Source organism: Limanda limanda, chromosome 18 (assembly GCF_963576545.1).
Source record: "Limanda limanda chromosome 18, fLimLim1.1, whole genome shotgun sequence".
Classification (NCBI taxonomy): domain Eukaryota; kingdom Metazoa; phylum Chordata; class Actinopteri; order Pleuronectiformes; family Pleuronectidae; genus Limanda; species Limanda limanda.
In genome coordinates, this window is record NC_083653.1 from 15,227,046 (window position 1) to 15,250,850 (window position 23,805).

Here is a 23,805-nt window from a genome sequence, read left to right on the forward strand (position 1 = left end):
GTCAGAATGAGGTAGTCAAGAGAATAAAAATATACAAAAGGCAATAGAATAAGAAACAAAAAAAATACTAGATTAAATAGAGTACTTTCTACGACTTAGACTGTTCGGTATGAGCACCGACATCTTGTCCATATTTTATTCTGCTGTGCTTGAAGCTTGATTAGATATGGAATGGCTGCATGGTTCGGTACTCTCACGATCCAGCAAAAATCTTAAATTCAGAGCATAGTAAAAACGGCTATGAAGGCGATGGGAATAAAGGACCATCCTTCCCTCCAGACAATCTACGAAGGTTCTGTGGTCAGACTGGCTCACAGGATCCTTAATGACCCGTCACACATTCTGTTGCCTGAATTTGACCGGTTTCCATCAGGCAGACGTTAAAGAGCCTATAAGTGTTAAGCCTACCGCCTCAAGCTCTCGTTCATCCCAACGTCCATCATACTACTCAATAAGGAGACGTGTTGATTCGGTCGTGTATCTTAATAACCCTTGCACTGGTCTAGCACATTTCATACTTTGGTTTTTAAGTTTTAATGCCAGCTTCTGCTTTTCATCTTGCTTTATCCTTTTTGTGTTTAATCATTTTAATATGTTTTAGGGCAGCTGCAATACTCACTTTTATTCAGCATTATTATTTTGGGTCTATTGTGATATGTCCTTGTGTACTGTGTTTTGTTGTTGTTGTTTGTTGTGAAATGTACTATTCTGCAGCTGCTGTAGAATAGTACTTTGGACCGAGAAAAAAAAATCTGTGGAACAACAAAGTATATTGATTTGATGAACATTATATACACCACTAAAATAAACAGTTGTATCCTCCTCTTCTATTGTGCCATTGTTGATTAAGACAGGACAAACTGTACTGTATTGGTCTCAGGTTAATTAACTATTTATGAATATACCAGGTTAAAAGACACTGAACAAAAGTGAACACAGGTAAATGTAAACCCAAAGGTTAAAGTTTATTATTTGTTAATTTATCATTATTTTGTATTATTTATCAATTATCTGCCAAGGGACAACAGATGGAAATTCGCATTCTTGCTAACTCCAAAACAAATAGGTACACATATTTTCAAACTATATAAATGTTCTCTAAAATACAGTGTATTCACGCACTGTATTGCTATGTTACTACATTAATATATAAAGGACAATTAGTATAATAAGGACTGGTGAAGAGTGAGCTAACTGCTATTCTAGCTAATTCTGGTGTTTGCTTTGACCATAGTTCTCTGGTGCGGCTACTAGCTACGGTCAACGTCTGTGTGACGTCATATAGCTAGCTAGCCGTTTTTATTCGTGAACAATTTAGCTCGCAACGACTACGTAGCCTGAACGCGTTTGGTGAACATGAATGAAACTTGTGTTGTGATGTGTGACCACTGAACACACTCACCTCCACCTCCACCACTTCCGGTTCCCACCTCCTCCTCCTCCTCCACAGACAGACGCTGTCCTGACTCCTCCGGCTTTACCTGGTGTGTCCCTCCAGGAGCAAGCCTCAGTCCCGGGTCACCTCACTCCACAACACACCTCCAGGAAAACAGCTGACCGGCAGAAAACTTTAAATACAGGTAAGAACTGTTTCACACTTTTTATTGAGGCGAGTTTCTGAGCTTTTATCTATGTGGGTTTGAATAAAGCTGCAGCCTCATGTGCCTTGTGGAAAAACATGGAATGTGAAGTGTCTCTAATAGACGCGCAGGTCAATGTCTCATTTATATAGTGTTATTATACATAGTGTTTGTCTTTGGTGGCTGAACAGCATAAACCTGATCCTTAAGAATTCTTGTCACAGGGTTCAGTTTCTCTATTTCAGACCATTAGCATCATGTGAATGATTTTAACAATACAAAATAGTGCACAATGCTTTTAAACATTGTTTTGTATTTGGTGTGTGTTGCAAAGAAGCGTAGTTGTCTTTTTACAGCACTGGAATCCTCCACTTGTCACAGTGTAAGTCCGATCTATCAGCGTGGAAATGAGACATTCAAATACCTAACACATAAAGATTTAGAATAAAGAACACTTAACACGCTTTACGCCTCTTTCAAGCATTTTGCATTTTATTTTAATTTCAGTTTTTTACTTTCTCGTGAGCCCCAAATGCCCTCGGTGCACCTTCCATCACCTTTAATCGATATAGTTTAATATTTTAAGAGTGAGGTCATCCCACTTCTAACACACCTCAACAAGTATCCCCTACGCAGGCGTGCTAGCTCTTACCCTGCTCCCAGCAGCTGCAAAGGGAGGGAGCAGCACAAAGAGAAGTAGAGTGTGCTCTCAAAACCTTGCCCTCCAGCAACACAGTGTTACACAGTGTACACATTCAACAGGCCACCCAATAAATAATACAGGTATGTTAATAGCCCCAGTCTAAACGATTGTGTGCTTATGACTTTGCATCTCTTTGTTCGCCCGATTAACAGCGTTCAGGTGTGAAATGGAGAGAGAATGGTGCAGCGTGTGGAGATTGTTGTTTTGCATGGTCTCTCCTGCACCAGATTCGTGTCCCTGCTCGTCACACATTCCACGGCTCTACCCTCCCTGCTCCTCCTCCACACGGCTCCGCTTCCTAACCTGCCTGATTTCATCCGTTTCTCTCTTTCTCATTATTAAACTGCGACAAACATCCACGATACATGTGTCTTTTAAGTGCAGAGCTGCGTTGTGTCTGTTCCGTGTCCTTCGCAGTCTCATCTCCCTTTTCCTGCTGGCACCAGCCAGTACATCTGCCAGGCTGTGTGTTCACTGATATCTTATTCATAAATGTATGGGTTGAGAGGAGTACTTCGGGAGCTGCGGTGTAAACTTGCAGAGATACTGCAGGTTAAAAATCAGTTCCACTTAGAGCAGAGAGGCTTGTTTGTTAACTGCAGGCCAAGTTAAGTTGGAAGTTCCCGCAGGATGTTGAGAAACACTTAATCTGCCTACTCATGTTTTCAGATGTTTCCTAATCTGCCAAGGAAACGCGGCCTAATGACGTCCCTGGTGTGTTTCTAAAAGGGATCCTCCCGACACTCCTTGTGATGCAATATCTAAACCCCCATGCACGGTCTCCCCTCTTGTCTTTTCAGAACAGGGCGATGATCACAGCAGAGTATGGAGAGACCTCATGGGAGCTGTCCGTGCAGGTGGACCAAAAAGACGGAGACGAGTCCATGAAATTTAAGCTGAGGGTGAAGGGAGACTTGCACATCGGAGGCCTCATGCTGAAGTTAGTGGAAAAAATCAGTGAGTGTCTTTGAAAGGTTAAAAACCTCTTAATGTATTCTGCCTTCTGGGTCTTATTGTTTACATTGGGTAGAATGTGCTTTAAATACCACTGAGAAAAACGCCAAATGTGTATGCATGTGTAACTACAGAGGTCAGAGACATTAGAAATCAAGCTTTTCTTAATCTTACAATTGTGGCTTTGGTCCCTCGACGGCTGCAACAACAGCTCTGTTAGTCATGCCACACCCTTATTTGCCCTGCATTTCTCGACACTGCAGTGGCCCTGTTTAGTCACAGTGCACTGGATTGTCTAGCCTCAGGGGCTAAAGTTCAGCCGGGATCTGATATCTTGTCACAATGCTCTGTAACCGTGGAGCGTCTAACCTTAGCAAGGCGGTTTAAAGAGCATGAGACATAATAGATGACTAAGTAGCTTGTCATCGACAGACGGATTTCAGCCCAGCGCCATAACATGATGTCAGGTAGACTCATAGTGCCGCACTTTTATCATACTCAGCCACCTACGCAACAGTGGGAACAGGAAGTGATTGTTTTGCTAGCTGTAGTAGTGAGATTTCAAAGTCTCAAAGTCCATTTAAAATTGAACAATAAATGTGAACAATGCCCTTAGATTCCAACAACCCATTCAACTTGATATATGACAGAAGTATGGTACCAATAATGCCAGGACTATAAAAGTATCTTTTACTGTGTCTGCAGAGGCTCCTCAGGACTGGTCAGACCATGCCTTGTGGTGGGAGCAGAGGAAATGCTGGTTGCTTAAGACCCACTGGACCATGGACAAGTATGGAATTCAGGTAATATCTAATGTTAGTGTGTTACTCTCAAAAAAGAAATTCAAATATTCGCTTTAAATGTATTTCTACAAATCCATTTGAATGCCAATGGCACAGTTGTATATCCCTATATTTATTCAAAGCCATACATTAAATTATCTGTATCAAAGCTCCTTAAGGCAGGGAGGCCAATCAGAGGTTATATAGCCACCTGTGGAAGCTTCTGAAACAAAATCATAGCTTCTTACTCCCTCCATCCATTATCTATACAGATAGACGACCCTCAAAGGATATACAGCTTATCCTTTGAGGGTTTTGGGAGGGGAACCGGAGCCAATCCCAGCAGACTTTGGGCGGTGTGCCCTGGACAGGTCGCCAGTGTATTGCAGGGCCAACATACATAGAGACAAAAACTCTCATCTTTGGACAATTTTAGAGTCTCCAATTTAATAACTGCCTTTGAACTGTTTGGCAAAAGCTGGAGAACCCAGAGAAAACCCACACAGATAATGGGAGGACATGCAAACTCCACAGAGAAAGACACTGGCCGAAACAGGATTTGAACCCCGCTGTAACAAGCTCAATTTTACTAACCAAGTCAACATAGCCCATAGCCATTTGTCGGGTCAAAAATCTAACCTCATGTTGTATAGCTCAAAGAATCGTAGAACTCCTGTTGATAAAGTGATAACATAATGTTATTATGCAGAAAAACATCTGAAAACAGTTTGCAAATGAATTAAATCCAAAATTCCCCCTAAAAAATGGCCACCCTGCCGAATAGGTGTCCATTACATACACTGCATGTGCAAACATCATTTCATACCACACATACCTTGTTAATGTAATCTGCTCCACAGATATTTAAGGAATTACCTCTTGATGTTAGAATCCATGTATGGGGACGTTTTCATTAGCCCAGCCAAGGTTACAAAAACTTAAAATCTGCTCATTAAGGAAGGAGCGGGGATAAGTATTAATTTTGCTTGGGCGACTCATATGATTTCAAATATTTTACTCCCCAGTCTGATGCTTTCCTGCGCTACACACCCCAGCACAAACCCCTGCTGCTGCTGCTTCCCAACATGAAGACCATCATAATGACTGTCAGCTTCTCCAGTGTGGTCTTCAAGGCGGTGGGAGAGATCTGTCAAATGCTTGGTGAGTTTCTCCTTCTTTTTGGAGAACATTACCCCTCTCTTCTTTCTGCTTGTGTGATTATTAAGACTCACTTGTCTTCCCTCAACCTTCTGCGTTTTGCTCTATTCCAGGCCTCAGGAGGGCAGAGGAGCTATCCCTGCTGAAGCTCCCAGATGATCCCTCCAAGAAGAAGAAGAAGAAAGACAAGAACTCAGCAGAGCAGGACATCTGGGACATCGATTTACCCAGTGGGGGAGCAGGAGGCCAAGGTACCGTGAAAGACATGAATGTGTCTCACAAAAGGTCGGCAGCATCTCTGAAGAAATTATACACTAATACTCCTGTATTGAAAAGAGAAAGATGCACTCATCAGAAAACCTTTGAACCTTTGAGGGTTGTGGGACCCATCCATAACAATTTGACCGAATGTGGTCTGGCGTGATCGGATCTATATCTGAGCTAAGTGCGTTCACACCTGGACTTAAAGCTATACACTTGAGATTAGATTACAAAAAACACATGTTAATACCAGGTGTGTAAGGGGCCTTGGGCCTTGACAGAGGCGCTCTACTTTAAAGTTTAGATGGATTTGATGAATTTAGAACAAGGGGAGTGGTTCCTAACCTGGGTTATGGCCCCATGAGAGGAATGCAGCACGCTGGCAGGTTAAAGTTAAACTAAAAATGAATAAATCATTTTAAAGACAAAAACATATATTATCGGTGGCTGCTGCACTGCATTAATTCGCTGAAGCAGTGAATAATGTAAGAATATATAATAATAGAATAATAGAATAAAACAAAAGTGGGCTCCATCGCTAACGTCACTGTCAAGATTCAGTTTAAAGCAATACTATGTAACTTTTACCAAGCAGCAGCTCCCTCTGCAGCCACATGTGTTGATTACTTATGTTGGATGATAAAGTGGTTTTCATGTAGAGAAAAACAAAGCCTATGACTGTGTTGAGAGGAGCTCTGACTGAACTGAATGGTGAATATTACCCATGATCCCCGGCTTCCTGAACCAGAAGAGCTGCTGCTGTAACAAATCCACCAAATCAGAAATCTTTATATTTTATGTTTTAAGTTTCCTCCTTATATATTGAAGATATACTTGGAGTTTTTCAAGCATTACTCTTGAACTTGTTTAACCTGGAGAAGCAGAAAGTAATAATATCCATTTCCATTCCACTGCCTGCTACTGAGCTCTACAGTTTTCATCAGGGAGATCTGAAAGAATTGTTTAGTGTGCTGCCTTGTTCTTCCTCAGTCCGACGCTGAATATGCAGCTCAGACTTCACAACTGTAAAAATCTATCTAAGGAAGAACTTTATTCTCTGCTACTTTTAAGGTCAAACCAGGTTTTACCTTTCAAATTCCATCATCCTTTATTTAGTTTTTCTTGTCCTCCCTTTCAAAGTTTTATTACCTCCGCCCTGTAGGTTTTCTTTATTTGTTGGTTTGTTCCTTGGTCAGCAGAATTGTGCAAAAACTACTTAACATATTTCCACAAGTCTTTGTTGATGGGTGGAACCTGGGCCAAGAATGAAATCTGTTATGTTTTTGGATGGAGCCAGGGAAGTTATTGTGAGATAGGTTGCTTTTTATATTTTAACTGATTTTCCCTGGGAATAATGCATTGAACTTAATGTTGGCATACAGTGACAAATAGGGCTACAAACCTGTAACTACCACCAATGTTTAACTGAAATAATGTTGGTTCAATTGGGAATACAGTTTATATGTCTCTTCAGCAGTTTTAGAATCTAGGGGCGAATGCACTTGGCAGAGTTTTGTTGTGCTTTGGGAGAGCTATTCCCTCCCCTGAGTGTTATTCTAGTTTCTTTGTCTTTGAAAGTTAAAGTTGAAAATAATCTTTTGGTTTAATAAGTTCTTTTGACCTAACACTTATACTATCTGACAGCTTGTGGATTTTAAATGCTAATTCTTAGCAATTTATGCTGAACCATATATATATTTTTATCGCATGCATGCATTTATCAATCCTCTATTTTCCCCCAAAGGCTTCATGTACATGACAGCTACCTACGACTCAGAGAACAGGCTGCCTGTGTCTGCCACCAGCCAGTGTTTTGGAGAAAACCCTCTTGCTGACTCTCAGCCAAACTTGCCGCCCGCTGAGCTGGCCAAGATGTACCAGTCGCTCTCGCTAGTGGACAAAGCAGTCAACAACGCAGGGTAGAAACACTGTTGATTAAAATGTGGTGCTGTTACACAATTTGGATGATATTTTTTTATCCTCAGCTCATATGATTCATTATTGTTGTGAATGACAGGTGGTTGGACTCGTCTCGATCCCTCATGGAGCAAGATATTCAGGATGACGACAAGCTTTTACTTCGGTTTAAGTACAATGTTTTCTTTGACCTCAATCCCAAAGTAAGTGCCCCAGAATTTATCAGAATTTATTTGGGGGGGAAAAAACTGAAATAACGAGGACAGACTTTATTTGAAATTTGTGTCCGTGTGTGTGTGTTTTAGTACGACGCTGTTAGGATAACTCAGCTGTACGAACAGGCCCGCTGGTCCATCCTACTGGAGGAGATAGACTGCACTGAGGAGGAAATGCTCATGTTCGCTTCACTACAGGTAAACACCTCCTCGTCATAGTTGTGAAAATTATTTGAAGGTTATGTATTATTATTATTATTATGATTTCCTTGCATTGTTTTGTCAGGACTGGTCGCTGTATTAGCCAATACCAAATTTTAAGTACTCACATTTATGAATTTTACTGCTCATAACTGGAGACACAAGTTTCCAATGTCAATTTATTGTGTACAAAGGTAACTGATATCTGTAAAGTTTTAGCTGTGGCTCTCACTGTGTCTAAATCTCAGCCGGTCTCAGCTGTTATTTTGCAACTGTTGGGACAGTGATTCAGAAATCTCAGTGATTCAAAGGGAGATCAGTGTTGCGCTCACCTACACACTGATGCAGCGGCTGGCTCACAGGGCTGTGCTCCAACCTCCCTCTGACTCAAGGCAGCTTTGCATAACCTCTAAAGTCGTGTCTGAGAGACTCATAAAGGCTCATACTTTAAAAACTAAATGTTTTATCAATGTTCTAACAAGCAAAACGCCCCCTTTTTTCTCAGTATCATATTTGTAAACTGACCATGTCGAGTGAACCACTGGACATCTCCAACGAACCAGAGATAGACGAAGTGGAGGCGGCGCTGTCCAACCTGGAGGTGACGCTTGAAGGCGGACACTCGGACAGAATTCTGGTAAACATTTTTTTTTTAGAGCTGCGGTGAATAGTAACAGTAATTTCCAGGTTTTCTGGTCTGTAACAGTCGGACACCTGTTTTTAAGCTGAAGTTGATAGCTAGGCCTCTGATGATTGCATGTCTTAACACGGTGATGTAACGAGAAGACACAGGATGATTGACTGTTGTTTGACCCGCCCCCAGGAAGACATTACAGACATTCCAGAACTGGCAGATTCCCTCCGGCTATTTAGGTAAAACCACCTTTGGACACATTTTACTGTCTCACATGAACATAGCCATCTTTTTTATTCCGTTCCACTTTCAGCCTCATTCTTTTTTGTGTCTTAAATCAGGCCTAAAAGACTGACCCTGCGGCCTTACAAAGAATACTGGTTTGTGTTCAAGGACATCACCATTTCCTACTACAAGAACAAGGAGACTGCTAGTGGAGAACCCTTAGAGCAGTTTCACCTCCGAGGTTAGTGAGAAAAGACGATCTGGAAACCCTGTTTTAATATCTTTTGTGTTGTTGCGGATCAATAACCCTTGGTTAAAGCGATCTCATTACGTTTGATTATGTGAGTAATTCTTCTCATAAGGTACAAAACAAAGTTTTCTCATTTCCTCATAATGATTATAAAGTTGTATGAATTCACAGTTTGGATCAGAATCAGGTGGTGAGAAAATTAAATTAATTATATCCTCGTATTGAAATGACAAAGCACAAAATCTAAGATTGTGTGGTAATCACCATAATAACTGCAGTTGTATTATCTATAAGCAGCTCTACTGTATCCCACTGCTCTGTATCTGCAGCCTAAGTCAACACAACATATATTTACATATCTTCCTCCTCATTTGACAGGTTGTGAGGTTGTTCCTGATGTCAACGTCACAGACAAGAAGTTTGGCATCAAGCTTCTGCTCCCAGTCGCTGATGGCATGAACGAGGTCTACATCCGATGTGACAATGTAAGGTCCAGCTCCACATACGTCTGCTCCACATTTTATGAGATTGCTTTCTTTGGTAACTGGAAGTAGCAGATCATTTTGTCACTGTTGTACTGTGTGATGCTCTTCAGGAAACACAGTACGCCAAGTGGAAAGCTGCGTGCATCCTCGCCTCCAAGGGCAAGACCATGGCCTACAGCTCCTACAAGTCAGAAGTGAGAAACATCCAGTCCTTTTTGCAAATGAAGAGCCTGGCGCCCCCTCCTGGTCAGGCGGCTCCCGACCTCGACGCGATGGAGATGAACGCTGAGTGTTTCGTTTCGCCGCGCTACGCCAAAAAGCACAAGACCAAACATGTTCGTTTGAGGCTTAGACCAAACAGCTCGACTTTGACGACAGCCATCAGTGTTGCATCACTGTTATAGTTCGGAAAAATGTTTGCTAAATATGCCCCTCGTGATTTTGTTTCAAGCTGACAGCTCGTATCCTGGAGGCCCATCAGAACATAGGACGGCTGTCGCTAATGGATGCCAAGATGCGCTTCATTCAGGCATGGCAGTCACTTCCAGAGTTTGGTATCAACTACTACATTGTCAGGTACGGTGCGGTATTTACGTGTGTGTGTGTATATACATATATACATTATACTTCACTTGAATGATAACTTGAGGGATTATCCTTTTCTATGTGATTCAGATTCAGAGGCAGTAAGAAGGATGAGATGCTGGGGATCTCCTACAACCGTCTAATTCGTATTGACATGTCCTCTGGCCTTCCTGTCACCACGTGGAGGTTCGCCAACATGAAGCAGTGGAATGTCAACTGGGAGATTAGACAGGTGGGCGATCGTTTCACCTGACTCAGCGGTTTCTGGGTTATTGCACACAAACCGACTTATCTAAGAGACACGAATACCTAATCTACTTCATGTAATTCCAGGTGACCATAGAGTTTGACCAGAACGTGACAATAGCCTTCTGCTGTTTGAGCTGCGACTGCAAGGTGGTGCACGAGTTCATCGGCGGATACATCTTCCTGTCCACACGAGGCAAAGACCAGAACGAGTCCCTGGATGAAGAACTGTTCCATAAACTTACTGGAGGACAGGAATGAGATTCGATACGAGACTGTGCTGCTTCGAGTACAGCTGCTGTTTATTTACTTAGATGTTACAATGTGAGAGTTCCGTGTTGCAGTGTCAACTCACAGCCAAAGAAAACAGTCAGAGCTGATACATCGGCACTCAAAGAACAACAGCATGATTTTTTGTCATTTTATATCCTCTCTCAAACAGTGAGATGTACCCTGCACTAGAACAATAATGGTGTTGATGTAAATATGGAGTGAAGATTTGTCTTTCTCTCAAAACTTGGATGAACTTAAGATTTGTAAGAATTAAGCTTTTTTTTTTTTTTAAGGTGAAGCTATGTCCTCATTTCAACAGACACAATGTTTGTAAAAAAATATTAAAGGGTGTTTTTTTTAATTCACTGCTTGTTTTACATCTGTTCAACTGCTGAAATTCAAACTGAATTTAATTTTATTACATTTAAGGTGACAAAGAAATGTCATACTTTTATCTTCACATCTACTGCATGGATGAATATCCTAATATCCCTCTTGTTTTCTGGTACCACACAGCCTGAATACAAAAAAGCTCTGAGGATGTGTCGGATTCTTGAGTGATTTTATAAACAATTTGACTTAAAATGTTAATATGTTAAAATATACTTTTTAAGTATATTTTAACATATTACAATACTTGCTTTATTGCACATAACTTATCTCATAAATATGTGAATAAATGGAAAACGGGTTATGTGCATTAGTTCAATGGACATTTCTGCAAGTCGAGAATATTTGCTTTTCTATCATAATCTTATTTAACTTATTTTTTAACAACAACTACTTGGTATATTCCATCACTGTAAAACCCTAATCCTAACAGGAAAATACAAGTTGTGTAACCAATCAAGCAAGAAATTCGTGAAAACAGATACAATTTATGAAAAATACCCTGAGTGAATATACCCTAGATTTAATATAAAAACTAAACCATGCAACTAAGCTATATTCATACATTTCTATCAATTTATCTTAAAAATATATGAATATATGTTCAGTCCAGTCCTGGCTTATCGATGACTCTACTGTATCTACACCTTTTCCTGACCTCATCGCACTCCGCTCCTATTGGCCGCCGAGCTCAGCGACGCGTCTCCAGCGAATCACAGACGACGACACTGCAGCGCGGGCGCAGTCTCCACTCTGCAGTCGATTAGCCGTCCTGAGAAGCATTCAATGTACGCTAACACGTGGAAACAGTAACTCGTCGTGTTTTGCTCTCACTTCAGGGTCGTTTCGTGCCTTTCCCCCAGTGCCTTGTCTACGGAGACTCAGCGCGGTCAGCTGAAGGCTTCAGTTCGCTGGCAGCTCCGCAGTGAGTCGCTTTATCTGCCGGAACATGGCGGACAACGGGGACGACGATGCTCAGTACAGAATCAGAGAGGGAGACTACGTAGTGTTGAAGCGAGGCGACATCTTCAAAGCTATGCAAATACAACTCAGGAAGTAAGTTAAAAACTGTGGAATGTAAATATGTTAATACAAAAAGGAACCTCAGATTAGTATCATTTAAGATTTCTCGTCAGGCACAGTCCTGGTCCTAGCGAAACCAAAAGTGACATCCCAAACACTGAGGCCCTACACAGTGAACTGTCATGACGTGCCGTGCTCATCCCTGGTTTGATTCCCTCACAGGAAGGTGATATTTGAGAAGCAGTGGTTCTTCCTGGATAAAGCAGTGGGTCATTTATACAGCACCAAGTTTGAGATCCTGTCCGGAGGGAACCTGCAGCCCAAGAAGCCGAAGGAGGAAGAGAGTCCTGCTGGTGTGTAACAAACCTGTCTGCTGCCTCCAGTGGCATTTTCATCCATCTTATTTCCACACTGCATGGGCTGTGAGAGCCTTGACAACATGTTGTTCTTGCTTTTCACTCACAACCTATTTTCATGTGTCCTTTACAGATGCAAAGGAGGCAGGCACAGACAACAGACACATCGTGGATGATGGGACATCACAGAAACTGACCAGAGACGACATAGAGACGCTCAAGGAGCAAGGTCTGAAGGGACAGGTACATCAGCAACCCCGAGTTTACACACAAACAAAGAAATCATCTTAGCGCTGCTAGTTATCAGGAAGTTTTAATACAGCGTTTTCAATCCTTGAATTCTGAACCAAGATCTGAATGAAGGTTAATGTCTTTGTTACATTGTTTACAGTTAGCTTTCTATGTGACATTGTAATTCAGGGAGCACATGATAGACTTTTATATGACTTGCATACGTCCTTCCCTCACCTTTACTTGAGGTTGATTGGTTTGTAGACTGCCGTGCGTCTGACTAGTGTGTTATCAATTCTTTCTGCTTAACGGGAGAAAATCAATGAATTGAACATGAATTAACATTTCATGCATTTTGTCGCCACCTCCTCTTGGTTTTTACCATAAAACAATATCAGTATGGTATTTCTACCTGCATCACAAACGTCAGGGGCAGCTTAGTTCAAATGCACCAATTACAAATCCTCGCTCAAACATGATATTGTTGGAGGTGAAAACTGTGAGCCTCTAGCGCTTCTTTAACACTTCCCTTTTCTTCCAGCATTTGGTCCAAAAGTCTGATCTATTCACTACACACCTGTCACACACCTGTTGTTGTGGTTCAGGCTAAAGTAAAAAACTATGTTCTTTGGGCAAAGTACTTGAATTTGAGTCGATCCACATACTCAGTTGTAGTTATATTAATACAGGCTCTATAGTCAAATGTATAATATTCTGTAGCTGAGACTAGTTTCCAACAAATGCACTTTTAAATCCTGTTTTGAGAAATGTGTTCTAAAACCTACAATAAAGTTTTTTCAGGAGGATGTTTGTGAACGGTCGTTAAAGATGTGTCTGTTGCCGAAATGCCACAGGCAGAGAAAGGAAATCGAAAAGTATTAAGATGCGATCAAGCACACTGCTGGTTTTTGCCTCGTCTTTGGACACTTGTCTTTAAAACTATCAGATAAAATTAAGAAGTGTGTGTGTGTGTGTGTTTGTTCCACAGGAAATCGTTCAGCAGCTTATAGAGAACAGCACCACATTCCGAGATAAGACTGAGTATGCTCAGGCGAAGTACATCAAGAAGAAAAAGAAGAAGTGAGTCACTTCCAATTACCCAAACTCAAACTGTCTCGGACGAGGAATAATGCAGAGTGCTGTAATTAGTGTTATCAGCTGTTCCCGTCTTGTGTTCTTCCAGGTACGAAAACACTGTGACGATTCTAAAACCGTCCTGCCGCAGCCTGGCTATGATGTACCACGGCCGGGAGCCGGGGAAGATCTGGTGAGTCAGCACGCCGATCAACAGAATGTGTGAAAATAGCCTTTTAATGAGCAGGAAGATGTGGAAGTAAGATGTGTGCGTTTCTGTGTAACGCAGCCACCTGCGGTATGACTCACTCGCCCAGATGTTGACTCTGGCAAACATCCACGCTGGCAGCAAGGTTTTGGTGTTTGAGACGTGTGCCGGCCTCGTGCTGGGCTCCGTCATGGAAAGAATGGGAGGTAATTAAGTCCTTCTAACCTTCCTGCTGACTGACTCTGCCTTTTCTACTTATACTTTCTATTGTATTTTGTTCTGAACTTTATAAACAAAAGCCCTTACTTTGCCCTCTGTGTAATTACCCTCCATTGCCTCCTCATTCAGGCTACGGTTCAGTGATCCAAATGTACCCAGGAGGTGGGCCCGTTCGAGCGGGTGTGGAGAGCTTTGGCTTCCCTGCACATTTCCACGACACGCTGCATGACTTTCCCATCTGCCATGTCAATGCTCTGCTGGCAGGCAATCTGGACACTGCAGCCAAAGACCCATGTGCTGGTAGGACCTGCCTGTTTTAAAAAAAATCATCTCTCAAAGATGTTTATAGGTTTGTTTTCACATGAAACAGAGTCACTACGAGCAAGTTCTCAACGTTTCCTGGCATTTATGCTGCCATTCCGTGCGAAAACAGGACAAAGTAACATCATATAAAAAGATGTCTGTAGTTTTTTAACAAATTGTCTCAACAATTTCCACCATTGCTGGGCGTTTCATTTGGCCGTCTCTCTTCATCCATTTCTTTAAGCTTTTAGAAGACGTGTGTATATATGGAGAGAAGGCTCTGTCTGTTCTAGAGAATCTAACGTTGAGCATAAATGAGCCATAACAACTGATTTAAAAGATTTAAATGTGTTCCTCTGATAGCTATTTTACCATTATTTATAAACCAAAACATAGACTAGATTAATCTCCTGTTTTAGAGAATAATATATATAAAAGGTTAAGTGATTCATTGATCTGACTTGTATAATTCCAGATGAGAAGCAGTCCAACACGGCTGAGGGGCAAAACCAGCCTGAGGCAGAACCGAGGGGCAATCCGGAGGAACAGAGCATGGAGACCAATGCTGCTGATGACATCGCCGTGGACCAGGAGAAAAAAGAGAGGGAGAAACTCAAAGAGGCTAAAGTATGTCCAATATTTACTAAGCCCACTTTCATCCAAATACTTTACTTATTTACTTTTATGGTTATGATGAGGAGGAAGTAGTCACTGTGACCTCCTTCAGACTTGGAATTAACATCCGTCCTGAATGCGTCTTGATATGCGAGCACTCAGACCACATTTGAAGGTGGTCTGGGACACATGTACTTAATGCTGTCCACTTTATCAGATCTCTCAGGACAGACATTAATATCAGGTCTGAAAGACAGACTATCCATTGATGATTCCTACCTGATATAAAGTTGCGTTTTTTTCGGGATGATCAGGGTATCGCCAAGAAATAGAAATGTCAGAATTTGATGTGGCAAAAAGAGAGTTTGGGCACTGATTTGTTTGGTTTTCTTTCTTTTTTTAGGCTCAGGGAAAAAGGGTGAAGCTGGAGGAGAAGCGAAAGAAGCTGGCTGCCGCCGCCTCCCTGCTGGAAGGCCGAAATGCAGACGGGTTAGTGTCAAATTGTTTATTATTTTGTGCCTTTACCCTCCGCTGTTCGGCTCTTTTCAGCGTAAGCCTCTCTCTCTTCCGACTGTCTGGACTGCACCGTGCAGTGAACAACGGTAATTAAAACTGATCCGCAGAGATGACGATTTTATGAATGATAATTAAAAAAATGTTGATCATCTCCATAAAAGCTCACGCACACATTAGTGCACGGTGCCCTTACAGGGTGAACAGAGTGATTGCCTTGCAGTTTGCTGTCATGTTAAATGAAAAGGATTTGCTTCACAGCCTCTGTTTAATTGATGGATGTCGTGTTGTGAGGGTCAGATGAACAAGTATTGATCTGGTTAGGCTGTTAACTCGCCCCTCCTCTACATCACACCAGCCACATCATACACACCACAATCGATGTTCCTAAATCAGAGTCTCTTGTACTGACTGTCATCTCATTATAGGAAGTGAAATGAATGTCTGCAATAGGAAGGCACTAAATCCTGAAGCTTTCCAGTGATAAGTCACGTTGGGAGATATCCCCTACCTCCACGTTTCCGATAACATGTATTTCACATCAGACATGTTTGCGTGATCATCCATTTCTTTTGAATTACAGGTTGATAATCGCCAGCCGGTTCCACCCGTGTCCCGTCCTCATGGTCCTGCTCAAATTCCTCTCCCCCTCCAGGCCTTTCGTCGTCTACTCCCAGTACAAAGAGGTACGGTCGTCATGACTACTTGCATCTGCTCGAACCAACGCTATCGATGTCCTTCACAGAGTTTATTTTTCATTCAGCTGAGGGATCTCTCATTATCTGCCTCTGCACACGGGTTTTTATTGCTAAGAGTTCCAGCGGGAAATGTCCTTATTTCATTACTGCAGCGGACATCGCTATCCCTGCCAAGGAGTTACAATTCCTATCACGTCCCTGCACTTATTACCTCTATTGTGCTTATGTTGCTAAAAGTGGGTGTGGGTGTGGGTGGGGAGTAGTTGCATCCGCGGTCCTCGGTCCTCGTCCTTAATGCCTTTTTTTCATTCCCCCCCTCAATCTCTGCAGCCTCTCATCGAGTGCTACACGAAGCTCAAGGAACAAGGTGGTACGGTCAGCCTCCGACTCGCAGACACCTGGCTCAGACATTACCAGGTAAGTTTGTTTTTGCACCTCCATGCAAGGGAAGAAAACAAATATCTCAAGATAATAAAGCGGAGCCCTGCATTTTCGAAGACTCAGATAAAGTTGTTTAAAGAGCTTTGGGTGATAAGCGCAGACACCGGTGTCGACGTGCTTTGAAACACGTGCATCCTTCCCTCGGTCTGCTGTGCCCGCCCTCACATAAACACGCCAGAGATTTCTCTGTTGTTGTATAGGGTGAATCTCCTGCTGCGATGTTCATTTGTGAAAAGGCAAACTCTGCAGACATTCTCTAGAGTTCATGCATGGAAACGAAGTGCCCTCCGAAGCCACAAATGGTGATTTACTCTGTCAAACTAACAGGTGTAGCTTTTAGTTTAACATGTCTCTCCAGAAGAAGAAAATCATTTATCCAGTCCTTCAAGTGTGGCTTCACTGGAGTTACCCCTCAGGCCACATCTCAGTCAGTGCTATCAGGGCAAATAATCTACATTTGGCAGAATCAATTCTTTGGGATAAGATACTTGTCACTGCCTCGAACCCCATTATCACTGACCCTCCACAGCATTAACTCCAACTGCCCCTTTTTTGTACTTTCGTGTTTGCATACTCAAGAGTTTTTTCCCCTTCAGGACCAATGTGTTATTTCCTGCAGCTCTTCCTGTAGATTTAATGCATCCTGACTTTCTGTGCCGTGCTTTAGGTGTTGCCCAACAGGACCCATCCTCTGCTGCTGATGAGCGGGGGCGGAGGCTACATCCTCTCAGGGACAACGGTCGCCGCGGACCGCGCCAAACCCGCAAGCTCCCAGCGAGCTGATGAACCAGCACCAAAGAGACTGAAAGTGACAGACACTGAGGGATAAACAAACAAACACGAAGCATCAGATCTTCTGAGGGCACTTTTCTAACGGCCTACAGGGATTTTTCCTCCAGCGCTGACCTTCCTTTGTGCTGAACTGATTTGACACATCTGTGATAAGGGAGACGGAGTGTCTGCTTTGCACACATCAAGCCTCTTCTCCCGTCTTGTGTGTTCGGATCAGTGCAGAGGAAGGCGTCGTACTAAGGAGTCAATTTTAAGCCAGTTTAGGCTCTCGGAGCTCAGTGTATGTTTTATGGAAGAAACGGCAGAAATAATCATGTGCGTGCTGAGAGAAACCGACAGGTTTGTGTTTCACGCCTCAAGACCTGGTGTAAAGACAATAAGTCTTTCCAGCCTCTGGGTTCTAACTTTTTTTTTTTTTACTTTGTTATCCCTGCAGAAAGTGCCATTTGTTTTATAATCCTGTTACTTATGAAGCTTCACAGTGTGCTACATCTGTATCTGCACAGAATAAAAAAAGTACTAAAAGTAGTCCTGAAAGCTTTTTGTTTTTGTTTTTCATCAAAAAAATAGTCATAATAAAGAGAGATCTTTGTTTGGTCCAAGAATAACTGTCTTTTATTGAGCACAGACTGAGCAAACTTTTCAGAACACAATTATTCCAATAATCTGTTCCAGATATATATTATATATTATTTTCACATCAAACCATTCCCATGCGGATTAAATTGAGAACATCAAAATATCACAAATACAATGATAAACAAGTTGGTCTTTTTTGGCAAGGCTCCAGGTTTTGTTTATGTTGGTACACGGTAAGCACACTGAATTGGCAGACATGCGGCAACACGGCAGCTGTGATCCTCAGATGGCGTCTTTATATGCTGTCCGTCCTGGTTTATGCACCATTCTCATGCAGCTTGTTGGCGATTTTCTGGAACTCCACGTCCATGGCTGCTAGGTTTTCCAGATCTTTATCCTGAAAAAAACACAGCATTTATACATGAGCGATTAAAAGCCATCCATTTTGTTGTCATACAAAAAAGCATGTTTTTGATAATGTTTGGGACATAAATCTGGAGTGAATGAATTCACCCCTTTTCTCTAGGCCTGCTTCACATTTGCCTAATAAGCAGAATCTGTCATTTCAGTTGATAAAACCATTATCCCTTGAGCTGTAGTGCTCTTCATCATAAATAAGCACCCATGTGACGAGATGGGGAGGTATCCACGGCCTTTGCTCTCCTTTTAATGGGCACATTACAATTTGATTGCCCTGGGAGGCTTTGATCATGAGATTCCTAGTGTGATTATTGCAGCAGTCGTGAATGCTGGTGAGGGCAAAAAGTAAAAGTGGGACAAACAAGCCGAGTGAGAGTCGAGCACTTGTGAGTAATGCAGGATTCTGAGTATGACAGAGTTGGAACAAGTCACTGCCCATGATTTTCTCTGGTGTCTCTGGGACATGCTCATGAGGGACAGTTCTGGATGCCTATTTGCACAGATGCATATTCAGGGATGCTCTGTGGTTGTGAGGGCTGAATCCTGACATCTCCGTGTCAACTGGAGATTTCCATAATGAGCCCGTGGCTGCTTTTTCCCTCAGTGAAGCTGATTGGTGGAGGGATGAGCTTAATGTCTGCAAGGGGTCATTGGGATACATGGCGGAAACTGTTCATGGAAATGGCTCAGACTGAAAATTTATCCCTCTCTTTCGCCATTACTTTTAAAGTTTGTATCGTTTTATCTGCTGTCTTTGGATGTTTACACTATTAATTTGATTTGCTGTGATCTTTAAATTTGTATTTCCATTGTCCTCTTTGTGAAGCACTTTGTAACAGCTGTTGTTTTATTATCATTATTGATCAAATATATTATGCAACATGCAGGTGTTTCTTCAGGGTAGACTGTTTTATTATAAACTTTAATGATTTGCTTTTATACTAAAATTTTAAATTTCTGCCTGAACCCTTCCTGCTGCGTAGTGCTGCCATCAGCACAATCAGATCTGCCGTAGACATAACAAAGTATTCTTCATAGATTTCGGTACAGTGGCCTAGTTAGAGCTTTAGCAAAGTAAATATGACAGCGATTGCACCCCCACATCAGCCATAAAGGTCTTTTTTTTTCGCAGTTAGTGAGTGCAGTGTTTACCTCCTGCGGAGTGACGACTCTCTGGTGCGTGCTTCTCTTTGCAACCTCCTGATTAGAATGGCCGGGCAGCTGGTTTATCTTGTAGCTCAGCAACTTGGCCAGGTCGTCCATCTGAGCACATTCAATGCAAAAGTGGGGTCCATATAAGGATGCAAAGAAACAAGCAATTATATCGTTCCCGTTTCATACAAGCAGGCAGAGAGTGGAAGTCGTCTCATCACGCTCACCTTAGTTGCTGCGTGTTCATCTGAATCCCTTTTAAACAAGACGGGCTGGTAGAACCCTCTGTAAATCCAGGGATTACGCTTCTCTGCCAGATACCTGAAAAGCGGCCGCAGTTAGATGCTGAACTATTCATGCCAGCATATGCAGGGATTTGTTCACTTTCACTATGCAAAAGTTGATTTTGATTTGGCTGCTATTACTGAACACTGCAACGTTTTGTGCAGTGGGATTCAAAATACAGACATGCACAGTTTAAGAGACAAGACTGGAGTACCTCAGGGCTTCGTCCTCTTGAACACCCCTCTGTTCCTCCTCGTCCTCTGATGAGTCTCCACCACGTTTGTGAAGTTTCTTTTTGTGATGGTACCGGTGTGTCGGCTTCCAAATGCGCTTTTCCACCTCTCCCACTTCTTTTCCGTGTCTTTTGTCAAAGTCCCAGCTCTCCTGGCTGCGTTCTCCGTCCACCTCGTCTCGTCTGTCCTCTGAGAGCTCTTCATCACGTTTGCTTCTCGTCTGTTGGTACCTGCCAGGCCTCCATTTCCTCTTCTCTCTTCCTGTGTCAAAATCCCAGCTCTCCTGGCTGCGTTCTTCCTCTGGTTCTTCCCTGGCTACTTCTGAGAGCTCTTCATCTGGCTTGCTTCTTGTCTTTCGGTACCTGCCAGGCCTCCATTTCCTCTTTTCTCTTCCTGTGTCCCAGCTCTCCTGGCTGCGCTCTTCATCTGGTTCTTCCCTGGCTTCCTCTGAGAGCTCTTCATCACGTTTGCTTCTCGTCTGTTGGTACCTGCCAGGCCTCCATTTCCTCTTTTCTCTTCCTGTGTCAAAGTCCCAGCTCTCCTGGCTGCGGTCTTCATCTGGTTCTTCCCTGGCTTCTTCTGCAAGCTCTTCATCACGTTTGCTTCTTGACTGTTGGTACCTGCCAGGCCTCCATTTCCTCTTTTCTCTTCCTGTGTCAAAGTCCCAGCTCTCCTGGCTGCGTTCTTCATCTGGTTCTTCCCTGGCTTCTTCTGCAAGCTCTTCATCACGTTTGCTTCTCGACTGTTGGTACCTGCCAGGCCTCCACTTCCTCTTTTCTCTTCCTGTGTCAAGGTCCCAGCTCTCCTGGCTGCGTTCTTCATCTGGTTCTTCTCTGGCTTCTTCTGCAAGCTCTTCATCACGTTTGCTTCTCGACTGTTGGTACCTGCCAGGCCTCCACTTCCTCTTTTCTCTTCCTGTGTCAAGGTCCCAGCTCTCCTGGCTGCGTTCTTCATCTGGTTCTTCTCTGGCTTCTTCTGCAAGCTCTTCATCACGTTTGCTTCTCGTCTGTTGGTACCTGCCAGGCCTCCATTTCCTCTTTTCTCTTCCTGTGTCAAAGTCCCAGCTCTCCTGGCTGCGCTCTTCATCTGGTTCTTCCCTGGCTACTTCTGAGAGCTCTTCATCTGGCTTGCTTCTCGTCTTTCGGTACCTGCCAGGCCTCCATTTCCTCTTCTCTCTTCCAGAGTCAAAGTCCCAGCTCTCCTGGCTGCGTTCTTCGTCTGGTTCTTCCCTGGCTTCTTCTGCGAGCTCTTCATCACGTTTGCTTCTCGACTGTTGGTACCTGCCTGGCCTCCATTTCCTCTTTTCTCTTCCTGTGTCAAAGTCCCAGCTCTCCTGGCTGCGCTCTTCATCTGGTTCGTCCCTGGTTCTCCTCTGGTGGTACCTGCCAGGCCTCCAGTTCCTCTTGTCTCTCTCATTGTCAAGACCCCAATCCTCTTGGCTGCGCTCTTCTAAAGGCTCCTCATCTCGTTTGGCTTTCTTTTGGTGGTATCTCCCAGACTTCCATTTGCTTCTTTTCTCCCGCACTACTTCTTCTTCTGCGTTCTCATGTCTCTTTTCCTTCTCGTCACCCAGACTCCAGGACTCTTGGCTGCGCTCGTCCTCTGGGTTTTCCCTCTTCTCCTCTACGGATTTCAGGAGTGCCTCGATGTCTTTCACATCGGCTGCCTTTGTCTCTGTATCCTTGGGCTGAACCTCGACCACCTCCTCATGAGTTACGATCCCGTCCCCGCTCTTCTTGTCCAGCGGGACGTGTTTAACCCCTGTGACAGAGCAAAAGAAAGATCATGAGTGATGTATAGATCTTTTGTCCTTAGGGACACGTTATGATGGATTTGTCATTTAATTTCAGTCTAGATCAAATTGATTGTGACGGTGATTCACTTCTGTCATATAAGAGAAAATATTCACTTGAAGGTAGAAGTGGCATGAAAACTGTGATCATAATAATCTCAATTACTTGTTTTTAAGATAATCAGCGTCACTGTATTTTTATCAGCTTGAATCCACCAGCAGCTCAGTGTGCAGCGCATCAACAAACAGCACTCTCCTAAAATGACCGATTTTAAATCCATGTAGGGTACATATTACAATATTTTAATGTTCTATTCTGAAGCAACATAGGACATAACAGCGACCCATTCGCTACAGACCTGCTTGGAGAATGTCCCTGCATTCCTGATCCAGCTGAGAGTCCGGTTTGGAGAGAGCTTTGGACAGGACCTCAACCAGGCATCGTGTCACCTGCAAGTAATCAAACAAACTAAACATGCAGCTCCATGCTCCCATCCAGGATTCACTTTATAATCATTGAATTTTATCAGAAAAAAAACATACCACATCTTCTCTCCGACCTTCTTTCCCCACTGGAAGCGCTAGATTTTCTGCATAAGAGGAAAGAAAAAGTATTCAAATGTGACATAACAAGACTGGGTTTGCCTGCATGCATTCAAATAGAGGAGTCGTCTCTGCCTCTGTCCGTGGTCCTGATCTGACTTCCACTAACTTCAGCAGGGAAAAAGCAACAGCAATCCACCAACCTGTCAACAGAGCCGCCACCGCAACAACAAGAAGAAGAAGTCTCATGTTGGGGGCGAGGATGAGATCAGGGTAAATCCCACTTGGAAAAACAGCAGCCGTGCCTGGGAGTCCCCGTGTCTTCGCAGCAGCAGGAGAGAGCTGCGCTGCTCTGAAGCTCAGGAGCAGAGGGGAGCTCCTCTAATAGGCAGAGGAGTGGGCTGGGAGGAAAGCGTGGGAGGAAGCCTCCAGGCTCACGGCTCCCTTTAGTGTCATGACTCATTAGACCTGCAAGAGAGGGAGAGAGCGTGAGTGGACTGGAACTGCGCACGGCGTCGACATTTCGTGACAAGCTCGTTGGAAATCCTGTTAGTGTCACGTTTGGTTCAGGTGATGTGGTTTTAAACTGGTTTTCATCCCGTGTTGTGCGGTAAATGCCACAAGACGCTTGAGGAAAAACGAGGACGATTTGTTAATCCTGAAACATGACTTTGTAATTGGGAATAGTGTTTATTTATCATTCATCAATTGTTGCCTTTTAATCAAAACTGGAGGTTTGATTCTCACAGTTTTTCCCTGGATCCTGCTTGTTCTTGATTATCTTGATTTTCTTAACCATGTATTAATGAGGCTGTTAGTATAGTGCATTTCTTTTTGAAGTTAGAAAACTTTTTGTTCATCCTACCTGGTTTATCTGCAGTGAAGATGTTCTATTCTCATGTTAAAATTAGTACAAATGTGGTTTATACATAAGTTTGAATTATTTACTTTACTGCTGTTATATTTTCATACATTGCATGTCTGTGGCCATTCCGAGATCTGTTAAGTAATCCACACAATCTTCAGACCTAAGTTCACAAACTTTCAAAATAAATGCTCAAATACTTTGAAGACATACTTGATACGTGATTCTATGAATGTTGTTGCCATGACGAAGATCACATTTGTGGAATAAGTAGGTAGATACTGAAACGCTTCTGTGTCTTTGGTTTGACTGTCAGCATTTATGTTAGACAAAGAAAGATCCATGTTATATAAAAGAAAACTCTATTCACTGCTCTGAACATAGGTTACAGATCCAGACATCTTTCATTTGACATTTTTGTTTTTAATATTTTAATGTCATGACCTGATTCAGCTCAGTTATCTGTTGAAATGCTTAATTTCAAGTTATGTGGAAAGCCCTCTATAGTGCTGCTGCTGTGACATTAAATCAGATCGCAGACATATTCGCATTATAACACTGTAATAAATTCACTCAAAATAAGATCCGTATTTTCTCCTTTGTG

At 42.9% G+C, this 23,805-nt stretch overlaps 3 protein-coding genes across 3 annotated transcripts; 2 read left to right on the top strand and 1 right to left on the bottom strand.

Annotated features, from left to right (window-relative positions):
* The first annotated feature begins 1,521 nt into the window (after window positions 1-1,521).
* On the top strand, window positions 1,522-10,703 carry fermt1 (FERM domain containing kindlin 1). Its single transcript, XM_061091711.1, has 16 exons — window positions 1,522-1,580; window positions 3,084-3,240; window positions 3,943-4,040; window positions 5,045-5,180; window positions 5,291-5,428; window positions 7,183-7,357; window positions 7,456-7,558; window positions 7,661-7,768; window positions 8,277-8,408; window positions 8,595-8,644; window positions 8,747-8,871; window positions 9,259-9,365; window positions 9,476-9,700; window positions 9,817-9,941; window positions 10,041-10,182; window positions 10,284-10,703. The coding sequence occupies exons 2-16, from the start codon at window positions 3,093-3,095 to the stop codon at window positions 10,455-10,457; spliced, it is 1,986 nt and encodes a 661-aa protein (XP_060947694.1). The 5' UTR covers window positions 1,522-1,580; window positions 3,084-3,092; the 3' UTR covers window positions 10,458-10,703.
* Window positions 10,704-11,634: 931 nt separating this feature from the next.
* On the top strand, window positions 11,635-17,860 carry trmt6 (tRNA methyltransferase 6 non-catalytic subunit). The gene is made up of 12 exons (XM_061091388.1): window positions 11,635-11,915; window positions 12,105-12,235; window positions 12,372-12,481; window positions 13,458-13,549; window positions 13,653-13,736; window positions 13,833-13,957; window positions 14,100-14,270; window positions 14,749-14,900; window positions 15,292-15,377; window positions 15,985-16,087; window positions 16,430-16,516; window positions 17,208-17,860. Exons 1-12 carry the CDS (start codon window positions 11,809-11,811, stop codon window positions 17,367-17,369), a joined length of 1,410 nt encoding a protein of 469 aa, XP_060947371.1. The 5' UTR covers window positions 11,635-11,808; the 3' UTR covers window positions 17,370-17,860.
* A 367-nt stretch (window positions 17,861-18,227) lies between these two features.
* Window positions 18,228-22,585, bottom strand: chgb (chromogranin B). Its single transcript, XM_061092064.1, has 9 exons — window positions 22,540-22,585; window positions 22,337-22,383; window positions 22,153-22,243; window positions 21,384-21,762; window positions 20,419-21,308; window positions 19,983-20,163; window positions 19,705-19,804; window positions 19,484-19,594; window positions 18,228-18,308 (listed from the first exon to the last, which is right to left on the bottom strand). Exons 1-9 carry the CDS (start codon window positions 22,583-22,585, stop codon window positions 18,228-18,230), a joined length of 1,926 nt encoding a protein of 641 aa, XP_060948047.1.
* Between the last annotated feature and the right edge of the window lie 1,220 nt (window positions 22,586-23,805).